The 16,263-nt window shown below is 42.4% G+C and overlaps 2 protein-coding genes across 2 annotated transcripts; one reads left to right on the top strand and one right to left on the bottom strand.

Moving 5' to 3' along the window:
• Positions 1–950: 950 nt before the first annotated feature.
• LOC121617845 (von Willebrand factor A domain-containing protein 7-like) lies at positions 951–8,796 on the bottom strand. The gene is made up of 16 exons (XM_041953087.1): positions 8,779–8,796; positions 8,014–8,204; positions 7,617–7,889; positions 7,280–7,373; positions 7,014–7,139; positions 5,866–6,052; positions 5,606–5,781; positions 5,289–5,401; positions 5,076–5,192; positions 3,820–4,026; positions 3,592–3,724; positions 3,127–3,276; positions 2,706–2,798; positions 2,346–2,623; positions 1,949–2,242; positions 951–1,850 (listed from the first exon to the last, which is right to left on the bottom strand). Exons 2-16 carry the CDS (start codon positions 8,191–8,193, stop codon positions 1,422–1,424), a joined length of 2,850 nt encoding a protein of 949 aa, XP_041809021.1. The 5' UTR covers positions 8,194–8,204; positions 8,779–8,796; the 3' UTR covers positions 951–1,421.
• Positions 8,797–11,591: 2,795 nt separating this feature from the next.
• LOC121617577 (protein ABHD15) lies at positions 11,592–15,711 on the top strand. The gene is made up of 4 exons (XM_041952769.1): positions 11,592–11,636; positions 13,033–13,824; positions 14,659–14,888; positions 14,988–15,711. Exons 1-4 carry the CDS (start codon positions 11,592–11,594, stop codon positions 15,709–15,711), a joined length of 1,791 nt encoding a protein of 596 aa, XP_041808703.1.
• The last annotated feature ends 552 nt before the right edge of the window (positions 15,712–16,263 follow it).

Raw genomic sequence — 16,263 nt, 5'->3', positions numbered from 1 at the left:
GTTTATTTTTTACGTTTTACGTATATTTTTAAGGTTTAATTTCATTTGTATTCCGTTTCTAAGTGCATCACTTAATGCGTGTACAGCTTTTTATGAATGAGTCAATTGATTATATTAACTAAATAGTTCTTTTATTAAATTAAGTGGCTATGTGCACTCCTCATCTACAACAATGTCCCGTTTGTGTGACTGTTGTTGTGGGATAATGTCTTTCATCTGTTATGTGCTGTAACTTGTCTGACTTGTGTGTCTCTTGTTATTATTTGTCACTGGGCATGGGTGGCAAAACAGGTTTGTAACAGATATATCTAATCAAACCCAAACCGTATGCCAGCTGGGGCGCCCATTTTTCAGGAAACCGGTGAATAGAAACTGCATAATTTGGGGGGGGGCTATATGGATAGGGCAATGTACTGCATCTGTTTGACCTGATTAAAATCCAAAAAGTATTGCAATGCAAATAGGTCTTGTATTCATGGTTCAGAAGTGTCTCAGTGACAGCTTGATGAGGCTTGAGGCTTGCTCATGCTCCCTCCACTAGGGGGAGCTCTTATGGTGTCAAACCTATTGCCTGCGATTCTCTGCTGCCCCCATATGAAACAATAGAACACTTTATTCTTGGATTAGAGCTTCTTTCCTTTGACTATATGAGCTTTTTATTATTTTTTATTTTGTCACATGGTGATAACAACTATTGATAGTGTTTAATTTATATAGTGGGAATAATCACCTGTTGCGTCATTCTGACTGATGCTGAGTCTACGCCATGCTACACAGACATGTTTATTGAATGACATTGACTTGTTACCAATTATGCAGATATATAATATAATTGTCACCCTCTGATGATGTAATCTGGCACAGCAAGGTCACCTTTCTTTCCCACCACTGTTGTTATACACCTTTCTCCCAAAAGCACCACAGCAGACATGAACTGTTGAAGCATTGTGTGTAATCCTTGGTTTTTTAATCATATGTGCAAGAGGTAAGCCTCAGATGTGTATCTTATATTAAATGATCAAATAAATGTCATCATTTAATCAACGATACCATTCCACACCATAATATCAGCATTAATAATCAAAATATAAAATTATAAGCACACTTAAAGATTTTAACTGTGGTTTTACACTGGTATTAATCACCCGCTTCTACATGCACTCAGTTGCTAGGTTATTAGTTTTACCCTTAAATCTATATATACCCACGAAGACAGACCAAATATCAGACATAAGTATCAGTATAACACAATGCATTTCAGCAACACAACGAACTACAGGCTCCTAAATTAACATAAAGCTCACAATGTCATCCTGCTCCAGGAAACTAATTCAGAGGATTTATTGCACAGATTTTGTAGCCTGCATTAGCCCAGAGAGCTTTTTAAAATGTACTTCTTCACCACACTAGCACGTCAATACTCAGTTGATCTGAATGTCAAATGAGAAATTGAGCCCGAGGATCGTTATGATGAGGCAGAGCAGAAAAGACTGAACAGTTTTGGTAGACGAAGACTCAGTTGCTGTCGTCGGAGGCTGCTGGGTACTGGCGGACGTAGTCCGGGCGGCGTAGGAACAGGAGGCTACGTTACCTACCTGATCCACAACCCACAGCTCCACATCAGGCGAACAGCAGGACGCATTGTAGGACACGAGCGTAATGTTGTTGCCAGCGCCCAGGGTGGCGTTCAAGGTCCCGTTGCCTTGTTTGAGGCTAACACTGTCGACACCCGTCCCATTGGCACCGTCAGTCACCTGAACAGACAGCTCCCACATAAACAAGCTGCAGGGTGCAGAGCAGTTGGACTGCAGACTGAGCAGCTGACACACTGGCTTAGTGATATCAGTCACCTGTGAGGAGAAGAAAAAGTAGATAGAATCAGTTTTAACATCATTAAATAGAACAGAGTGATTATTCAGTGTCTTAACAATGACTGAAATAGAGTTACTGGTGTAAGGACGGTGAAACGCTGAACAAAGTAGTTGGTGTCTGTGCCTCCTGGAGCCTCGGCCTGAACGGTCAGAGTGACATCGGTACCAGATGACGTGTTGACAGGTGCTGTGATGTTCAGCGTACCGTTAGCACTGCCCGAAGCTCCCACAGACAAACTGGGTGGAAAAGTTAAAGCAAAACTCTGGTCGTTGGTAGCTTGGATGTTGAAGTTTCCTCCTGCTCCGCTGGTCGTCAAAGAGAAGACAACTGAAAGTGGCATTCCTGGTACTAAGACTCTATCTGAAATGACCTAAAAATGGAAGGAAAGTGGAAAAATGTCATATAATTAATTGACTGTGGCAGTGCAACCTATCTTAAAAAGTCGTTTCAGGCTTTTAGATTATTCCACTCACAGGAGTAACAGTCAGAGTAGATGCTCTGACGTTGGTGTTTGACTGCCTTTGGAAGATCATTGAGGACGATTTGGAGGAACCACTGCTCGTCTGCCCCTTCACAAGAACCACAAACTCCTCTGATGGTATCATGTCAAACCGAGCTAAGAAGTTTCCTCCACCCTGAGCCTCCACCGTGCCATTGACCTGTCCTGACCCCGATGATTGAACCAGAACCACCTCCGTCACTGTGGCCGAGTCAGTCCCGGTCAACGTCACCATCAGACTGCCGTTAACACCTTCAGAAAAAGAGGAAGTCCACTGAAGCATGCTGACGTAAATAAAATTGCGTTGGCATATACAAAGTTCTGTTTCCTTTACCGGCTTTTGGACGATTGTCTACAGCATCAAAACCTCCGAGCGGGCTCTGAGAAGGTTCCAAAAACTCAAACAGGAAGTCAACGGTACTCTCAGCTGCAAATAAAAAAAGTTGCAAGAAAGGAAAATCAACCAACCAACCACATGCAGAACACAGCATTAGCATGATTGCTTAAATATTCATTACTTTTACAGCTTTTTTCAAGCATATTCATCACATCACTTTATTTAAAGTCTTAAATTACAAAACTAAAACTGTAGCGTTGAATACCTCAAAATCTCAGAAATTAACACTAAAACTACGTGGATGGCTACATGCCACTTTTTTTGCCAGCCCTTCTCAGCAAGGGATAGTCTAAGCTAAGATAATTATGAAGTTATGAATTAATTTCGTGATTCAACCACACAAGCGTGGAGGTCTCACCTACGACCTTCAGAGTGTAGGGATTCGTTGACACCATTCTAATTTCCCACAGTCCCGCTTGTATTTTTAGCTGCAGGGTCTTGAAGTTTCCCACTGACAGGAACGCAGTGGTCAATGGTCCTGTCGTGTTGGTGCTTTCCTGAGACACGCCTAAAAGCAAAGCCATGGAGCACGCTGGTTAAAAGGCCAAGAGGTAAACAAACTTTTTGCATTCATTGCTGGAAAGTGGTAGCATGTTGTCTACCAGACTGTCACACTTAATACTACCACCAGATGGGGACAAAGACAAGAATTTTGAAAAATGACAGTGTAGCTCTGAAAGACTTTTTCTATGCCAAATCACAAAATTGACATTTTATTTTCCCTTAAAATCACTGTGCTTTCTATTGGTAAATTAATGCTTATCGACTGCACCAATAATACAAATAATATCTTCGAAAGATTAAATCTGGAACGGAGTATCACCTGAGGGACTGATGAGAGTAAAGGCAACCGAGCTCCCAGTGATGTAAATTGTGAGCTTTTTTGCTGACTCGTCAACTGCGAATGTGAAATTTTCGGCCTTTCCTGGACTCCGAGCTGCCTGCAGAAGGGTCACCTAGGAGGGTAAATGAAACTGGTGAAACAGCTGATTTTTATTTATTTTTTTAATTTAGAAAAGACATTGGTAATTGTCAGTGTGTGCATTAATACCAAAGAGGAGCCAGAGGACTCTGCTATGATGCTGGTGGCCACTGGGAGCTCACTCTTGGTGACCTCAATAGCCTGACCCCCTGAAGTGTGAGCCAGCTGTCTGTACAGCTCGGCATCTGATGTCCCCACCCGAGCGAGTAGCTGTTGCTGGCTGTTACCACTCTCTCTTCGGCGGCGACCCAGTACGTTCGTAATCATGAAGTTCACCTGAAAAGAAAACAGGTGAGGGAGAATCTCACAGGGGCTTCAAGTCAGCCAAATCAGGGACGTGTTTAAGAGCTGTTTATGTTTAGAGTTCACAAAACATGTAAAGAAAAGGCCAAAAAAATTAATTCACAAAACCAAAATCAAGCTTTTCATAATCTTTGTGGCTAAGATAAATGCTAATGTTAGCTGTTCAGCACACAAAACAGTGAATATGATCATTTTGATGTTTTTAAACTGAATGATCACTTATTGTTTCCTAGTTTTATTGGAGCAGGCCTATCCACTAATTTTGCTGTAAAGGTTAGACTTTTGGCTCAGTGTCTCAAATTTAATAAGGTTGATATACTATCTGAAAAGTGTCTGAAAGATGCAATGTTGTATTTTTATTTTCATATACTGCACATACAATATACTGCAGACATTTTTTATTCAGTGTGTACTGTGTGAGCCTTGGTTTATTACAGTATATGTCAAGTTATAAATTTCCATATAATATCATAATGTAATAGCCAGCACAAAATGCATACATTTCCCTCAGTTCTCATGTTATAAAGTCAATATTTTTTAAACCATGCTAGTGCTGTAGCTCCCGGCTTCGCCATGTTGGACAGTCCACCACTTTGGTGCAAAAGTTGGATGGATTGTCATGAACTTTGCTACACGCATTCGTGTCCCCCTCAGGATGACAATTACAAGTTACATGATGCTTAAACTTTTCATCGAGAGCCGTCATCAGGTGAGTGTTTTAATTAGTGAAATACTTTTTTGATCAAATACCTGCAAAACTAATGTCATGCCCCTAGCCTGAGGTGCACTTTGCATTCAGTGCTAGCTAGCACTGCTAACACATTAAACTACAATGGTGGACATGGTGAATTTCACAAGCTGACATTAGCATTTAGCTCAGTGCCCAGCTGTTTCTAAGTACAGCTTCATTCATAGTGTCTATTATAGTTTTTACATTGAGGTTTTAATTGCTTTTTCTATCACTAAGTCATTAAACCACCTTTTTGTATGCTGATTTTTACAGTGACACTAAGAGTCCTCACCACTGTCTTGGTCCGTTCTATGAGTGCAGTCACTGTGCTTTTCAGGTAAGCGTCTTTAGCTGCTGCATCCGTGAAGAGGAAGATCTCAGAACCAGGAGGAGCACCAGTTAAAGCCAACTGTGTGAGCAAGAGAGGACAGCCATGATGCAGCAGTTTGACTTTAAATTTTGTCCATCTTATCAAGTTTTGCAGAGGCAGATTTTGAAGCAGCACCTGAAGCCCTGAAAGACTCATTTCTGGAGCATCTCCTCCACCGGTTGCTGTTAGTGAGTTAATGGACTCCTTGAAGGCGTTTGGGTCTTTAGTCCTCGTCAACGGCCCAAACGCTGGAGTTCAGGAGGAGACGGGATAAAGAAATTCTTTTATTCTTATTCTGCATTTATGCAGAATAACTATTATTGATCTTATTCTGGTTTATTTCATTAAGTTTGTTTAAGTGTAGCAGGCAAGCAGATAAAGAGCAAATTCATAAACTTGAGAGTGTAAACATCCCTTTACATCGCTGTAGTCTGGGAGCATGAAGATCCTACCTGGATCATTGAAAGGCACAAGAATGTAAAGTGAGGGTTCATCTTCTGTTCCCACTTTATCGTTGATTATAGAGGCCGTGACGTTCCTCACTGCTGCGATGTCGTCACCCATGCTTCCTGTTGTGTCGATCACGAAACAAAGAGCCTTACTGGATCCTTTGGAGATTCCCATCATCCTGAGGGATGAGAGAGACAGCTCAAACTAACAGACGATACCTCTTTACAGTACTTAACTAAAACCTGCAGAGTGGGTTTCATACTGTAGGAATGGTTTGTCACCAGCAGCCCCTCGAACGTCCTCTAGCAGCTCACTGGTCGCAGCTATCGCCAAATTTGCAGCGTCGGTGTGGAGATATCCATGCTTGGCGTCCAAACCATCTTTGTTGATCCCACCTGTAGGCTCGATGATGCTTGTTGAATCAAGTATTCCTCCATGACTGCATTTTCCTGTTCAGGATTAGACACAGAACAAGAACAAAATGTTTCATACAGCTTTACATATCCCTCTTCTGTAGAGAATACCACACTGCTGTTCACAGAGAGGCGGTCTTTTCTGTCAATGTGTGTTTTGCGCAAAGCTAGAAATGAAGAAAGCTACAGTGAGGTGTAGCAGACAGACACATTCAGACAGGACCTTTAGAGGCCATGCTGGGGACATATTTAACGACATCTGCAGGACTTTTTCCAAATGTTCCTTTAATGTCCTCAGGAGGTTCTTTCAGCGTCCCACAACGACATCCCCGTAACATTAAGGTAAGCCTTCACAATGATGTTTAGCAGACATTTGGAGACGACCTTCAGGGGACGTTTTTTGTTTGCTGGGACTCCACTATATCTTCACATGAAAAATAGTTGTTTGCTGCTAAATGAATGTTCAAATTCTCATACTTAAGTTTAAATCAAGTTGGGAATAAATCAACATTAACCCATAAACCTAATAAAAAGTACCAGTTACCTGGCAGCAGTAATTCATATTTACATTTGAAGGATAATCTAACATTACTCTTTTCACCCATTTAAATTATAATGTCATCCAACCTACATGAGTGATTTATATAAAAATTTACTCCTGTACAGTTTTCACGAAATGGGAAATTAAGTATAGACACCAAAAGCAAGCATGTTTATTTCTGCTTTAAAATCAGTCGTTTTACTATGGGGTTCTAAGGGCAATGACTCCTATTTGGAACCAGCCTCAAGTGGCCTTTGGTGGAACTACAGTTTTTAGTACTTCGTTATTTCAGCACTGGCAACTATTAACAACGACGGTGTTAAACATTCTGACATTTCCAAAACACTGCATACACATCCTCAAATACCTTTTCAGGTGTCACGTTACTGTGACATATGAACTGTTCATTTACAAAACACAGTTCTTCCTGTTGGCAGGTATAAGACAGTCATTTACCTTTTGGTTTGGTACCCAGAAGCTCAAAATACCCTGAGATCAGTATCTTGTCCCGCAGGACATCCTCCAAAATGTTGTTGCTGCAGTCGTCTCTATCACAGCTGCGACAGGTTGCTCTGCTCTCATCTGTGGAAAAGAAAATCCAGACATTTTGCGACATTTTGTCAGTTTTTGTAAAATTATCTCTATTATCACATCATATCTTTCCTCATCTCTGTTTCTCACGCCTCAGTAACGTAGACAAACACAAAACGTGAGCTCTTTACCTGCTACGGTACCGATGCTGGTGTCTTGTCTGATCAGGTTGGAGTTTGGGAGTTTGTTGCCCATTTCCACCCAGTTACTGTGACTGTAGAAATCCTGTTATTCAAAAGTTAAAAAGTTACAACATGTTAAAAGCAGCATCTATATTATTCATTTTAATATGAGGTCACTTTTTCACCAAGCTCATTTTAAAGAAGTTGTAGCAGGTGCAGTGAATACAAACTGTCCTGTAGAAATACACTGTTGTGTTGCTTGTTGAGTTTTAGTACTTAAGTACAACATTTATTTTGGAAACTGTTCAAAATGATTAATGGAAACCAAAGAAATTATAGAAAGTACCTGCAAAGTATGTAAGATTCCCCCCAGTATTTCTCTCGCCACCTCAAAGTTCTCTCGCTTGTTGGCGGTCTTCACAGCTGAGAGTCCTTCTGTGATGATTTTCCTTCCCTCTGAAAACTTCTCATTGTCAAAGTGATTCGCTGGGCTGAAGAAAAAACGAAAGTCTGTGCGCTGATTCGTTTTCTGGATCAACTGGATGGTTTGGAGGAACGTCTTGGATGATTTGGGGGCTTGACAGGCGGCAACTACAGACGCTGCAGTAAAAGGCTGTGGCTGCACACACACACACACACACACACACACACACCTTTATTGCCGCATCATCACATTATTATTGATAATACAGGCTCTGGTCATTTGAAATAAAAAGTGGATTTAATTTGTTTGCATCTCTTACAGGAAAGGTAAAGTCTTTTCCCTCAGCCATGGCGACGGCACGGCACGCCTGCACGGTGACATTCAAGATCGCTCTCTCAGTGATCTCCTGATGATTCAGAGATTTTCCGCTGAATATACCAAAACCAAAAGCTCCAGTGTGAAGAAGCAGGAGACACAACGCAGCCAACCATGAAGACATCGCTGCACAACCTGGTTGATTCAGCCGTGGCAAGATTAAAAAAGGCAGCTAAAATGAGATTAAACTTGTTTAATCTCATTCAGGTGTTACAGGCAGCACAACAAACACAACACAAACTGATTTATACTGAAATTATATGTATCACAGTAGAAATATATATTATATATATGCAGTTGAGTACTTAAAGGGAATGAAAATGTAATATTGCAGTTTGTTGGCTGAAGTAACTTACAGAGGCAAACACAGTATCAGTGACCAAGTTCAGTCCTTACCTGGCAGTTGTCAGATCAGCTCATTCCATATTATACCAACTCATTATTTAACATCATGAACACCAAACTTTGTTACGACAGCTGACCTCAGTCAATGCCATCACTTTGAGCATGCACAAAAAATGATCTGGCCTATGGTTTTATGGTCGATTCTTGTGAAACTCTTATTTCATAAATAGTCACAATCTTTAGCATTATGGTATACATTCCTAAAAAAAATCAAAAACAGTGAAACATTATATAAATATTTAACTGAGTTGACCTTGTTTTACATTAATATAGAGGCTGATTATCAGATATGACTATACTGTACCTTAGCTCTTGATGCCGTCCTTAGACTATTCACTTAGTGTGCCAACTTGATATATATTATGCTGCATGTCGGGGGTGGAGTCACGACTGTGTTTGACCTGTTTGACATGTCACACGTTGCCATGACAACATCCTGGCTATGATTTTATTGTGTGTAAGGGTTTACAAAGATTGTGAAGATAAAATGTGTTTGCTTCTTCCACTACAAGAGAAAAGTCTGCCTCCAGTGGCTTGTTATTATAAAAGCGAGCAGCCATCACTCCCCATGATAAGAAAAACTGATTCATTAAGGCGAAAGCAGTCGTTGGTATGATGCTCCACATTCCTTATAAAGAGATACAAGTATTGAAAGTGGTTTAAAGAGAAGCACACGGATCATATCAGACACCGCAGGCAGATGACATACAGGTGCAAACTGGATGGTAACAGGTTTACTGCTCCTACGAGGTCGTAATTAAAAAAAGAGCTTCAACAGTGTTTGAATTCCTTCAGTTTCATATCTCATCCTAACAGGTCGAGTGAGAAAACTGTTTTTGCAGTTAGAGTGAAATCAGCAGCTGATCTGATTTATGTGCTACAAAACAACAAAAGTAATGACAATCCAAACCTGGACATGTTGAAAATGGTGACACTGTATACCGATCCGATGTTCAGGCGCTGGAGCTGCAAGTGAAAGATCACAGACAGGGAAAGCCTCCCTCCACTCAAAACCGTGTTTTCTCTTTTTATCCCTTCACTTGGATGTTTGACTTTCTCTGCGCAGAATGATGTATGGGCGGTTTGACACTGGAAGTCTGTTTCATCATCTAATTGCTCACTTTTAATCAGAGTTTAAGACGCCTGAGCAGAATTTGTTAGCAGGACTTTTCATTCACGAGTTCATTTACTGAACCACTGTACTTCAGCACAAATTTGGTACTTGTACTTAACTTGAGTATTTCCATTTTGTGCTACTCTGCGACATCTTAGAGCAGGCATGTCCAAACTATTCCATAAAGGGCCGTGTGGCTGCAGGTTTTCGTTCCAACCAAGGAGGAGCACACCAGGCCAGCCAATCAACATCAAGGGATCACTGAGTTATCAGCTGAAGACTGAGCTCAGCTAATTAAGCTGGTGTGCTCCTCCTTGGTTGGAACGAAAACCTGCAGCCACACGGCCCTTTATGGAATAGTTTGGACATGCCTGTCTTAGAGGCTAATACAGTACTGTTTACTGCACTACATCTGTCTGACTTTTTCAAAGCCTTCCTGTGCAGTGAAAACCTCCTCTTACAGCGTGACTTATCAAATGAAACAAAGTCAGTTTAATGAAAACTTGATTGTGGGTTGCATTTTCTAAAACGGAGTGGAATTCATCAAAAATGGCCCAAATTGACAAATGTCATTTTAAAGGGCATGTCGCTGAGTTTGTTTGTCCTGAAGAGGATGAATCAGCCAGCGTGTACCATAATGCTTCCTGGAGGGAGCATTGCAAAAGTATTCAAAAAAAAAAACAAAAAAAAAAAAACCCAGATGAGATCATTAGCTTGTTTTGGGTTTGACATTTAAAATGCCAGAGTTACAAAATCAAGGTGTGGCAAACCAACACACAACAACAGTACACAGGTGTGAGTTGTGCTGGCCACCGTTCCTGATGGGAATCACGCCTTTTTCAAGGAAGTCAGATTTTATGCCTCCTTTCTTTCCTGGTTGCCTTTCAAAAGACGTGCTTAACATTCTTTTGTCTTTTATCTTTTAGGGTGTGGGAGTTAATAAATTGATCTGAAAAATAATTACAAGGATAATGACAGGGTAAGACATGAAAAACCTGCTCATTTACTTTGATTTCGTAGCACTAAATTACCTCATTACCAGACTTAATGCTGTTGATGTGCATTGTAAACAAATGCTGATCAAACAAAACAAAACAAAACAACAGCGGCTCCCAAAGGCTTTCGCATAGATGCTGTCCATTATATCAGAACCGGGGAGTATTTCTTCACTGAAAGAAAAGCAAAGGGCTTCGAAGGCTGGTCTCCATGGAAAAGATGTTTGGCTCTTCTCCTGATTGGGTTCGGCAAGAGTTTGATCAACTATGTCATACGGTTTATCGATCGGAGTGGCAGGCAGGTATAATGCAGATGCAACCTGGACGGTAAACGATTTACTGCTCCAGGGTTACAATGAGGAAGCAAACTGAGTTTCTGCTGAATTCTTTCATTTTCTTTCTCTCATGAAAACAGGTTGTGTGAGACACCTGCCTTTGTAGTTCGCAGAACTGACGGTAGCAGCTGATGGCACAGTATGTGAATCAAGTGCTACAACACTTTCCCATTCCAGAGGCCACGGCTATCACTACTGTAGAAAATAGTGTATGAAAATTCAAAGATTAAACGGTCTAATTTGAATGTTAAGAAAAGTAGCTTCAGCTCGTCTCGTCTGATGTGAAGGTTGGTTACCACTGAAGTTGGTATTATGTTGTATGAGCCCATAAATACGGATATATAGATGCCAAATAACATGTCAAACCTCCTCTGGGGCTCTGCCTATGCAGAGGAGTTGGTATAAAAACAACAAATCAGCTATGACAAAACTGAAAGGAAACATTGCTGGACACCACCATCAGCCGCTTACAATACTGTTGTCAGACCCCTCCCCAGGCAGCTCAACAGCCAGTCACACCAAGAGTCAGGTGACCCTGATGACTTACAGTATATGATGGTTGGACAGGAAAACTCCACCCTTTCACACCAGGACCCACCCCTTATAATCCATTGACCTACTAACACCCTGGTCCATGTGACCTGAACGACTCACATGATAGCTAGGCGGGTCCATGACCCAGCAGGAGGATAAATACCTGAGACTTCCCACCAGACAGGTAGAACTGAAGAAGCCTCTTGGATGAGAGGCGAAATGTCTTCTAGAACCTCAAACTAATCCAGTTACCTTTTGGAAAACCTAAGAATTTTTTTTGTTAGCAGAGCCGATCTCACTGCAGATCTGGGAAATATAGCAGTGACAATAAATTTGCATGTCAGGGAGGAGTGCAGTGAACAGTCCCATGTTTTATCGTTTTTAGGACAAATGCTGAGGAACATTATGTGATTTTTTATTTTATTTTCTTTTGTTATTGTAGTTAGTGGTGTTTTTTTTTGTTTGTTAGAAAATCAATCAATGCCAATACTGTATTCTTGAGTTGACAGACCTTTAAATGGAGCTGTATGTAATGTAGTCAACCACATTTCCCTCCAGCTCATTACAACAGCTCGTTATTTCACATAACACAAAGCTTTGTACTTACAGATACTGTGGCCGTCCTCACTTCACACCATCAGTTTGAACGCACACAATTGATTTGGCCTTTGGGTTTTTTTTTTTTTTTTTTTTTTTTGGTCAATTGACTTTGATTTTAAAGTGAAAAGACAACTAAAGGGTGGTCCTTGTTATGTTAAAAACATTTTTCATTATGATTTACATTTTTACATCCTCAAAAATCCAAGACTAAAAGTAAAACTGTGACTGACTTGTTTTGGAAATGCATAATAAAACTATTATAACAATTATTTTACCTCATATCACAACATTAATTTAGATGCTGAAAATATTACAATTCTCAGATATGTCTATACTGTACCTTTGGTCTTGTAGAGTATTTACTTCATTTACTCACTGCTGTGCTTGATGTGTTTAACATGCTGCATTTTATGGGCGGGCTGAGGTGAGCAATGAGGTGCAACAGAGACCAAAGCCAAAGATCACAACACAAAGTTCAGTTTGCAGGTGGAGAGATGCTGATGTGTCATGGCCCTGCACCTCTCAGTGTGACTCCACAGTGCTATTCATCTGTCAGCAGGTAGAGCTAAAACCATCAAAGGAAACTTTACAGGGACTTTACAGGTAAACTGGGGTAAAGAATGCAAAAGAAATAACGGCAGACACGGAGCAAGGTCGAAGACTATAATCTCGTTTGCATTAAAGAGACAGATTTATGTGTCCTGTGTTTGCTTGCGGTAAATGATTTATGGAGGGAGGAGAAAGGGCGGAGGGGAGGAGGAGCAGCAGGAGTTGAGAGACGACAGTTCCTTTGCTCCTGTTCTCTTTTTTTGTTTGCCAATCACTGAAGGCTTCTCTTTACTCCTCTTAACAATCTGGAGAAAGAAGATCATCTGTCAGTGCATCAGGCCAGATGTTCAGCTGGTACATGAAGCAACAAACAGGCGTTTGCCAAATATGTGGGTCAGATGTGACTGAGGAGTCACAGCAAAACCTCCCAGAGAAAACACTGGACTGTATGCTTCAATCTCATGTGTTCACCAATGGCATCCTTTGTATGGGAGTGTTTGTTCTGTTTTCTCCCATCACTGCTGCTTCTGCTGCTGTCTCTGGCTTTCCGCTGGCCCAGGGCACGCTGTTGGACGAGGCTGGCTGTCAGGGCTGCTGGCTGGAGGCTCTGGGTCATCATCTGTCTGATCCTGGAGCTGCCGCTAGACAGGGATACAAGAGCCCTGACGGAGGAGGCCGGGTCGCCAGGGACGGATGATTTGTTGGGGTCAGGTCACGCCTCAGACGGTCCCAGGCTCATCTGCAAAGCCACCGCGCTGGCTAAATATCTGATCCGGCACTGTGGCTCTCTGGCCGGGCCGAGACTGGCCTCCTGGCCCAGAGGGGACCCGCACCTTCAGACTCTGTCCAGCATGCTGTGTGGACAACATGGAGACACGTTACAGTTCACTAGAGACCATCTGTTATTGAGAGACGGGGGTATCGTAGCTCTGGACTGGGCTGTGGGAACAAGACAGGGTGAGGCAGGCGGGAGGAAGAGGTGGGAGGGGAGGAAGGAGCATCAGTCAGGGGGAAAGGCGTTAGGCTGCTTCACCACGACGCCCCCTGTCCTGCTCGTCATCCCTCAGTCCTGGGGAGGGATGACCCCCCACCTGAAGACGCTGTGCCATCAGGCGATGCGTCAGGGCTTTTACGTGGTGGTGTTTCACCCTCGAGGCACAGCAGGGTGCCCGCTGACCACAGCACGACGGACTGAGTTTGGAGATCCAGCTGATCTAGAGCAGGTATAGAAAGACGGCAGGTCTACTCTCCTTTTTTTGTTGTAACGTTTCGGGAAACAAGTCAACTTTTTAGAAGCCCATTTCAGGTTTGTGCTGAAGCAAAGTCAACAGAAAATTAACAGCGAAGCTAAAATGTCCAATATTTAATGTAAATACCTAACACATTTTTTTCAAATGTGAGTATCTGCTGCTTTTTATCTGTTTTATATGAGTGTACCTTGAACACTTTTGGGTTTTGGACTGTTTACTGGACAAAATTAGTAATTTAGAGACACAATTTTGCTTTTGATTTAAAACGTTGGCTAATTTTTAATGTTGCAGCAAACAAAAAACAGATTAAAGGGTAATTACAATTACTTTTTTATGTGTGCCTTATTCAAATCAATACACAATGAACAATATACTGTATTAATCTCAGCTCAACAACAAGACTAAGAGTTTACAGCGGCTCTGTGAAGCTGTATTTAGGCAAGGTGGTGCTTTGAGCGGAACGCTAACTTCAGCATGCTAACATGCTCACAAGTATAATATTCAGCATGTTCACAACCTCATTTTAGCATAACAGCATGCTAAAATTAGCTTTATCACTCTAATCTGAACACAGCTGAGGCTGACGGAAACATCATTCATTTAGCAGGTGTGAAATTTTGACCTCGTAGTGGCATGATATGACAAGTTCACCAAAGTTATTAAGATTCATCTTCATGGAACTGAAATCCATGGTGCCATTCTGTTGGCTGCTGTTGGCATGGCTACCTGATATTTTGTTCATTATGTTTTGTTTTGTTTTTTTTTTTACCTGCCGGTGACGATATCTTGGATGTCCTCCATTTTCAGGCGGTGGCTTATGTCCACAGCCGCCACCCATCCTCTGTGTTGGTTGCAGTGAGTGAGGGTTCAGGCTCGGGCATTCTTCTCTCCTACTTGGGGGAGTCTGGATCGAGCTCACACCTGACAGCGGCTGCAGCCATCTCACCTGTGCTCCTCGGCCAGCTGTGGTTTGAAACAGCCCCGCCTCTTCTGTATCGCTGGGGGGTTTTGTTTCACCTGAAAACGCAGCTCAGCAGGTGAGAGAAATGACAGCAAAAGGAAAATGTATTAATGGTGTTTATGACGTGAATGCAACATAGATCATAAGATGGTCTGTCGTTTTTCGCTTTCATTAGATATGCGAGTTCCTTCAGAGGAGTCCTGGATGTGGATCGGGCCCTCAGCTGTTCCTCCCTCAGAGACTTTGAGGAAACTCTCTCCTGCTCTTCAGCCCAGCTTCAGCAGAGAGCCGCCACACCTCCTCTACGCTCTCAAAATCCTGAACTGAGCTCAGGGTCCCATTCCCCGCAGGGCCTGGCACCCTCAGTGGCCTGGGCGCTGGGCGAGAGGGCCTACCCAGCCAAGGACTGGGACAGCTACTGGGAGAGGAACGAACCACTGAGAGACGCAGACGAGGTGGCGGTCCCTGTGCTCTGTATCTGCAGCCGAGACGACCCTCTCCTCCCGCCAGCCTCCACTTTACCCCTTCCCCTTTTCCAGAGTAATCCTTATTTCCTCCTGGCTTTGACAGACAGAGGAGGGCACTGTGGATTCACTCTGGAGGGAGGGAGGACCACAAATGAGGAGGTGGAGGATGGTAACTGGAGTCATATCGCAGTTCTGGAGTACTTCCGAGTAGTGGCTGATTTCCTGAAAGGGGAGGAGAGGGACAAGGCGAGCTGGGGCGGTCCGCTGGGAGAGTACGGCCAGGCTGGGCAGAGAAGCAGGACCGGCAACACGGCTCCGCCTCGCAGGAGGAGAGCCACCATGATGAGGAGACTGAGACTGCAGGGCCCTGAGCAGAGTAGGGTGGATGCAGAGGAAGGGAACTTCACCTGGAAGAGGTCCTACACACGCTGAGGAGGAAGACATGAAGCTCTGCAGAGATATTTTAGCGACTTTGTGTTTTCCTTGTCATTTTTCGAGATGAAAGGACGATCTTTCAACAATTGGGAAAAATAATTAGCAAAATAAGGGCAGTGGACATCTGCTGGACACAAACACTTTGTAGTTCAGAATAAAAGCATATTTAAATACATATTTTCCTTCACTGAGCCGAATTAGTCAAATTGATCAAACTGACATGTGATCTTCAGTAAAGACAAACAAAAACAAGTTGGATTCCCACAATTCTTCTCCTAAACAAGATCAGCATTTTGGATTTATCACCATTTATCTAAACGTGCTGGTTATTTTTCCGTAAACACAGCTGCTGTGTGCTTTATGAAATCCCGCTGCAGAGAGAGGTGACGCAGATTTAACAGGCGGTTTGAGGTGGCTGGGCTTTAAACAAACATTTAGTACGGTATCAATTTGAAATTGTACTATGAATACCTGAGGCATTTAAAACAAACAGAGTAAAGAATCTAAATATTAGGCCTGAGTTTGTTTTTAAGCTTAAAATACTTTGTC

The sequence above is a fragment of the Chelmon rostratus genome, chromosome 14, assembly GCF_017976325.1.
Source record: "Chelmon rostratus isolate fCheRos1 chromosome 14, fCheRos1.pri, whole genome shotgun sequence".
In the NCBI taxonomy this organism is placed as follows: Eukaryota; Metazoa; Chordata; class Actinopteri; order Chaetodontiformes; family Chaetodontidae; genus Chelmon; species Chelmon rostratus.
This window is presented reverse-complemented; position numbering and strand designations above follow the sequence as displayed.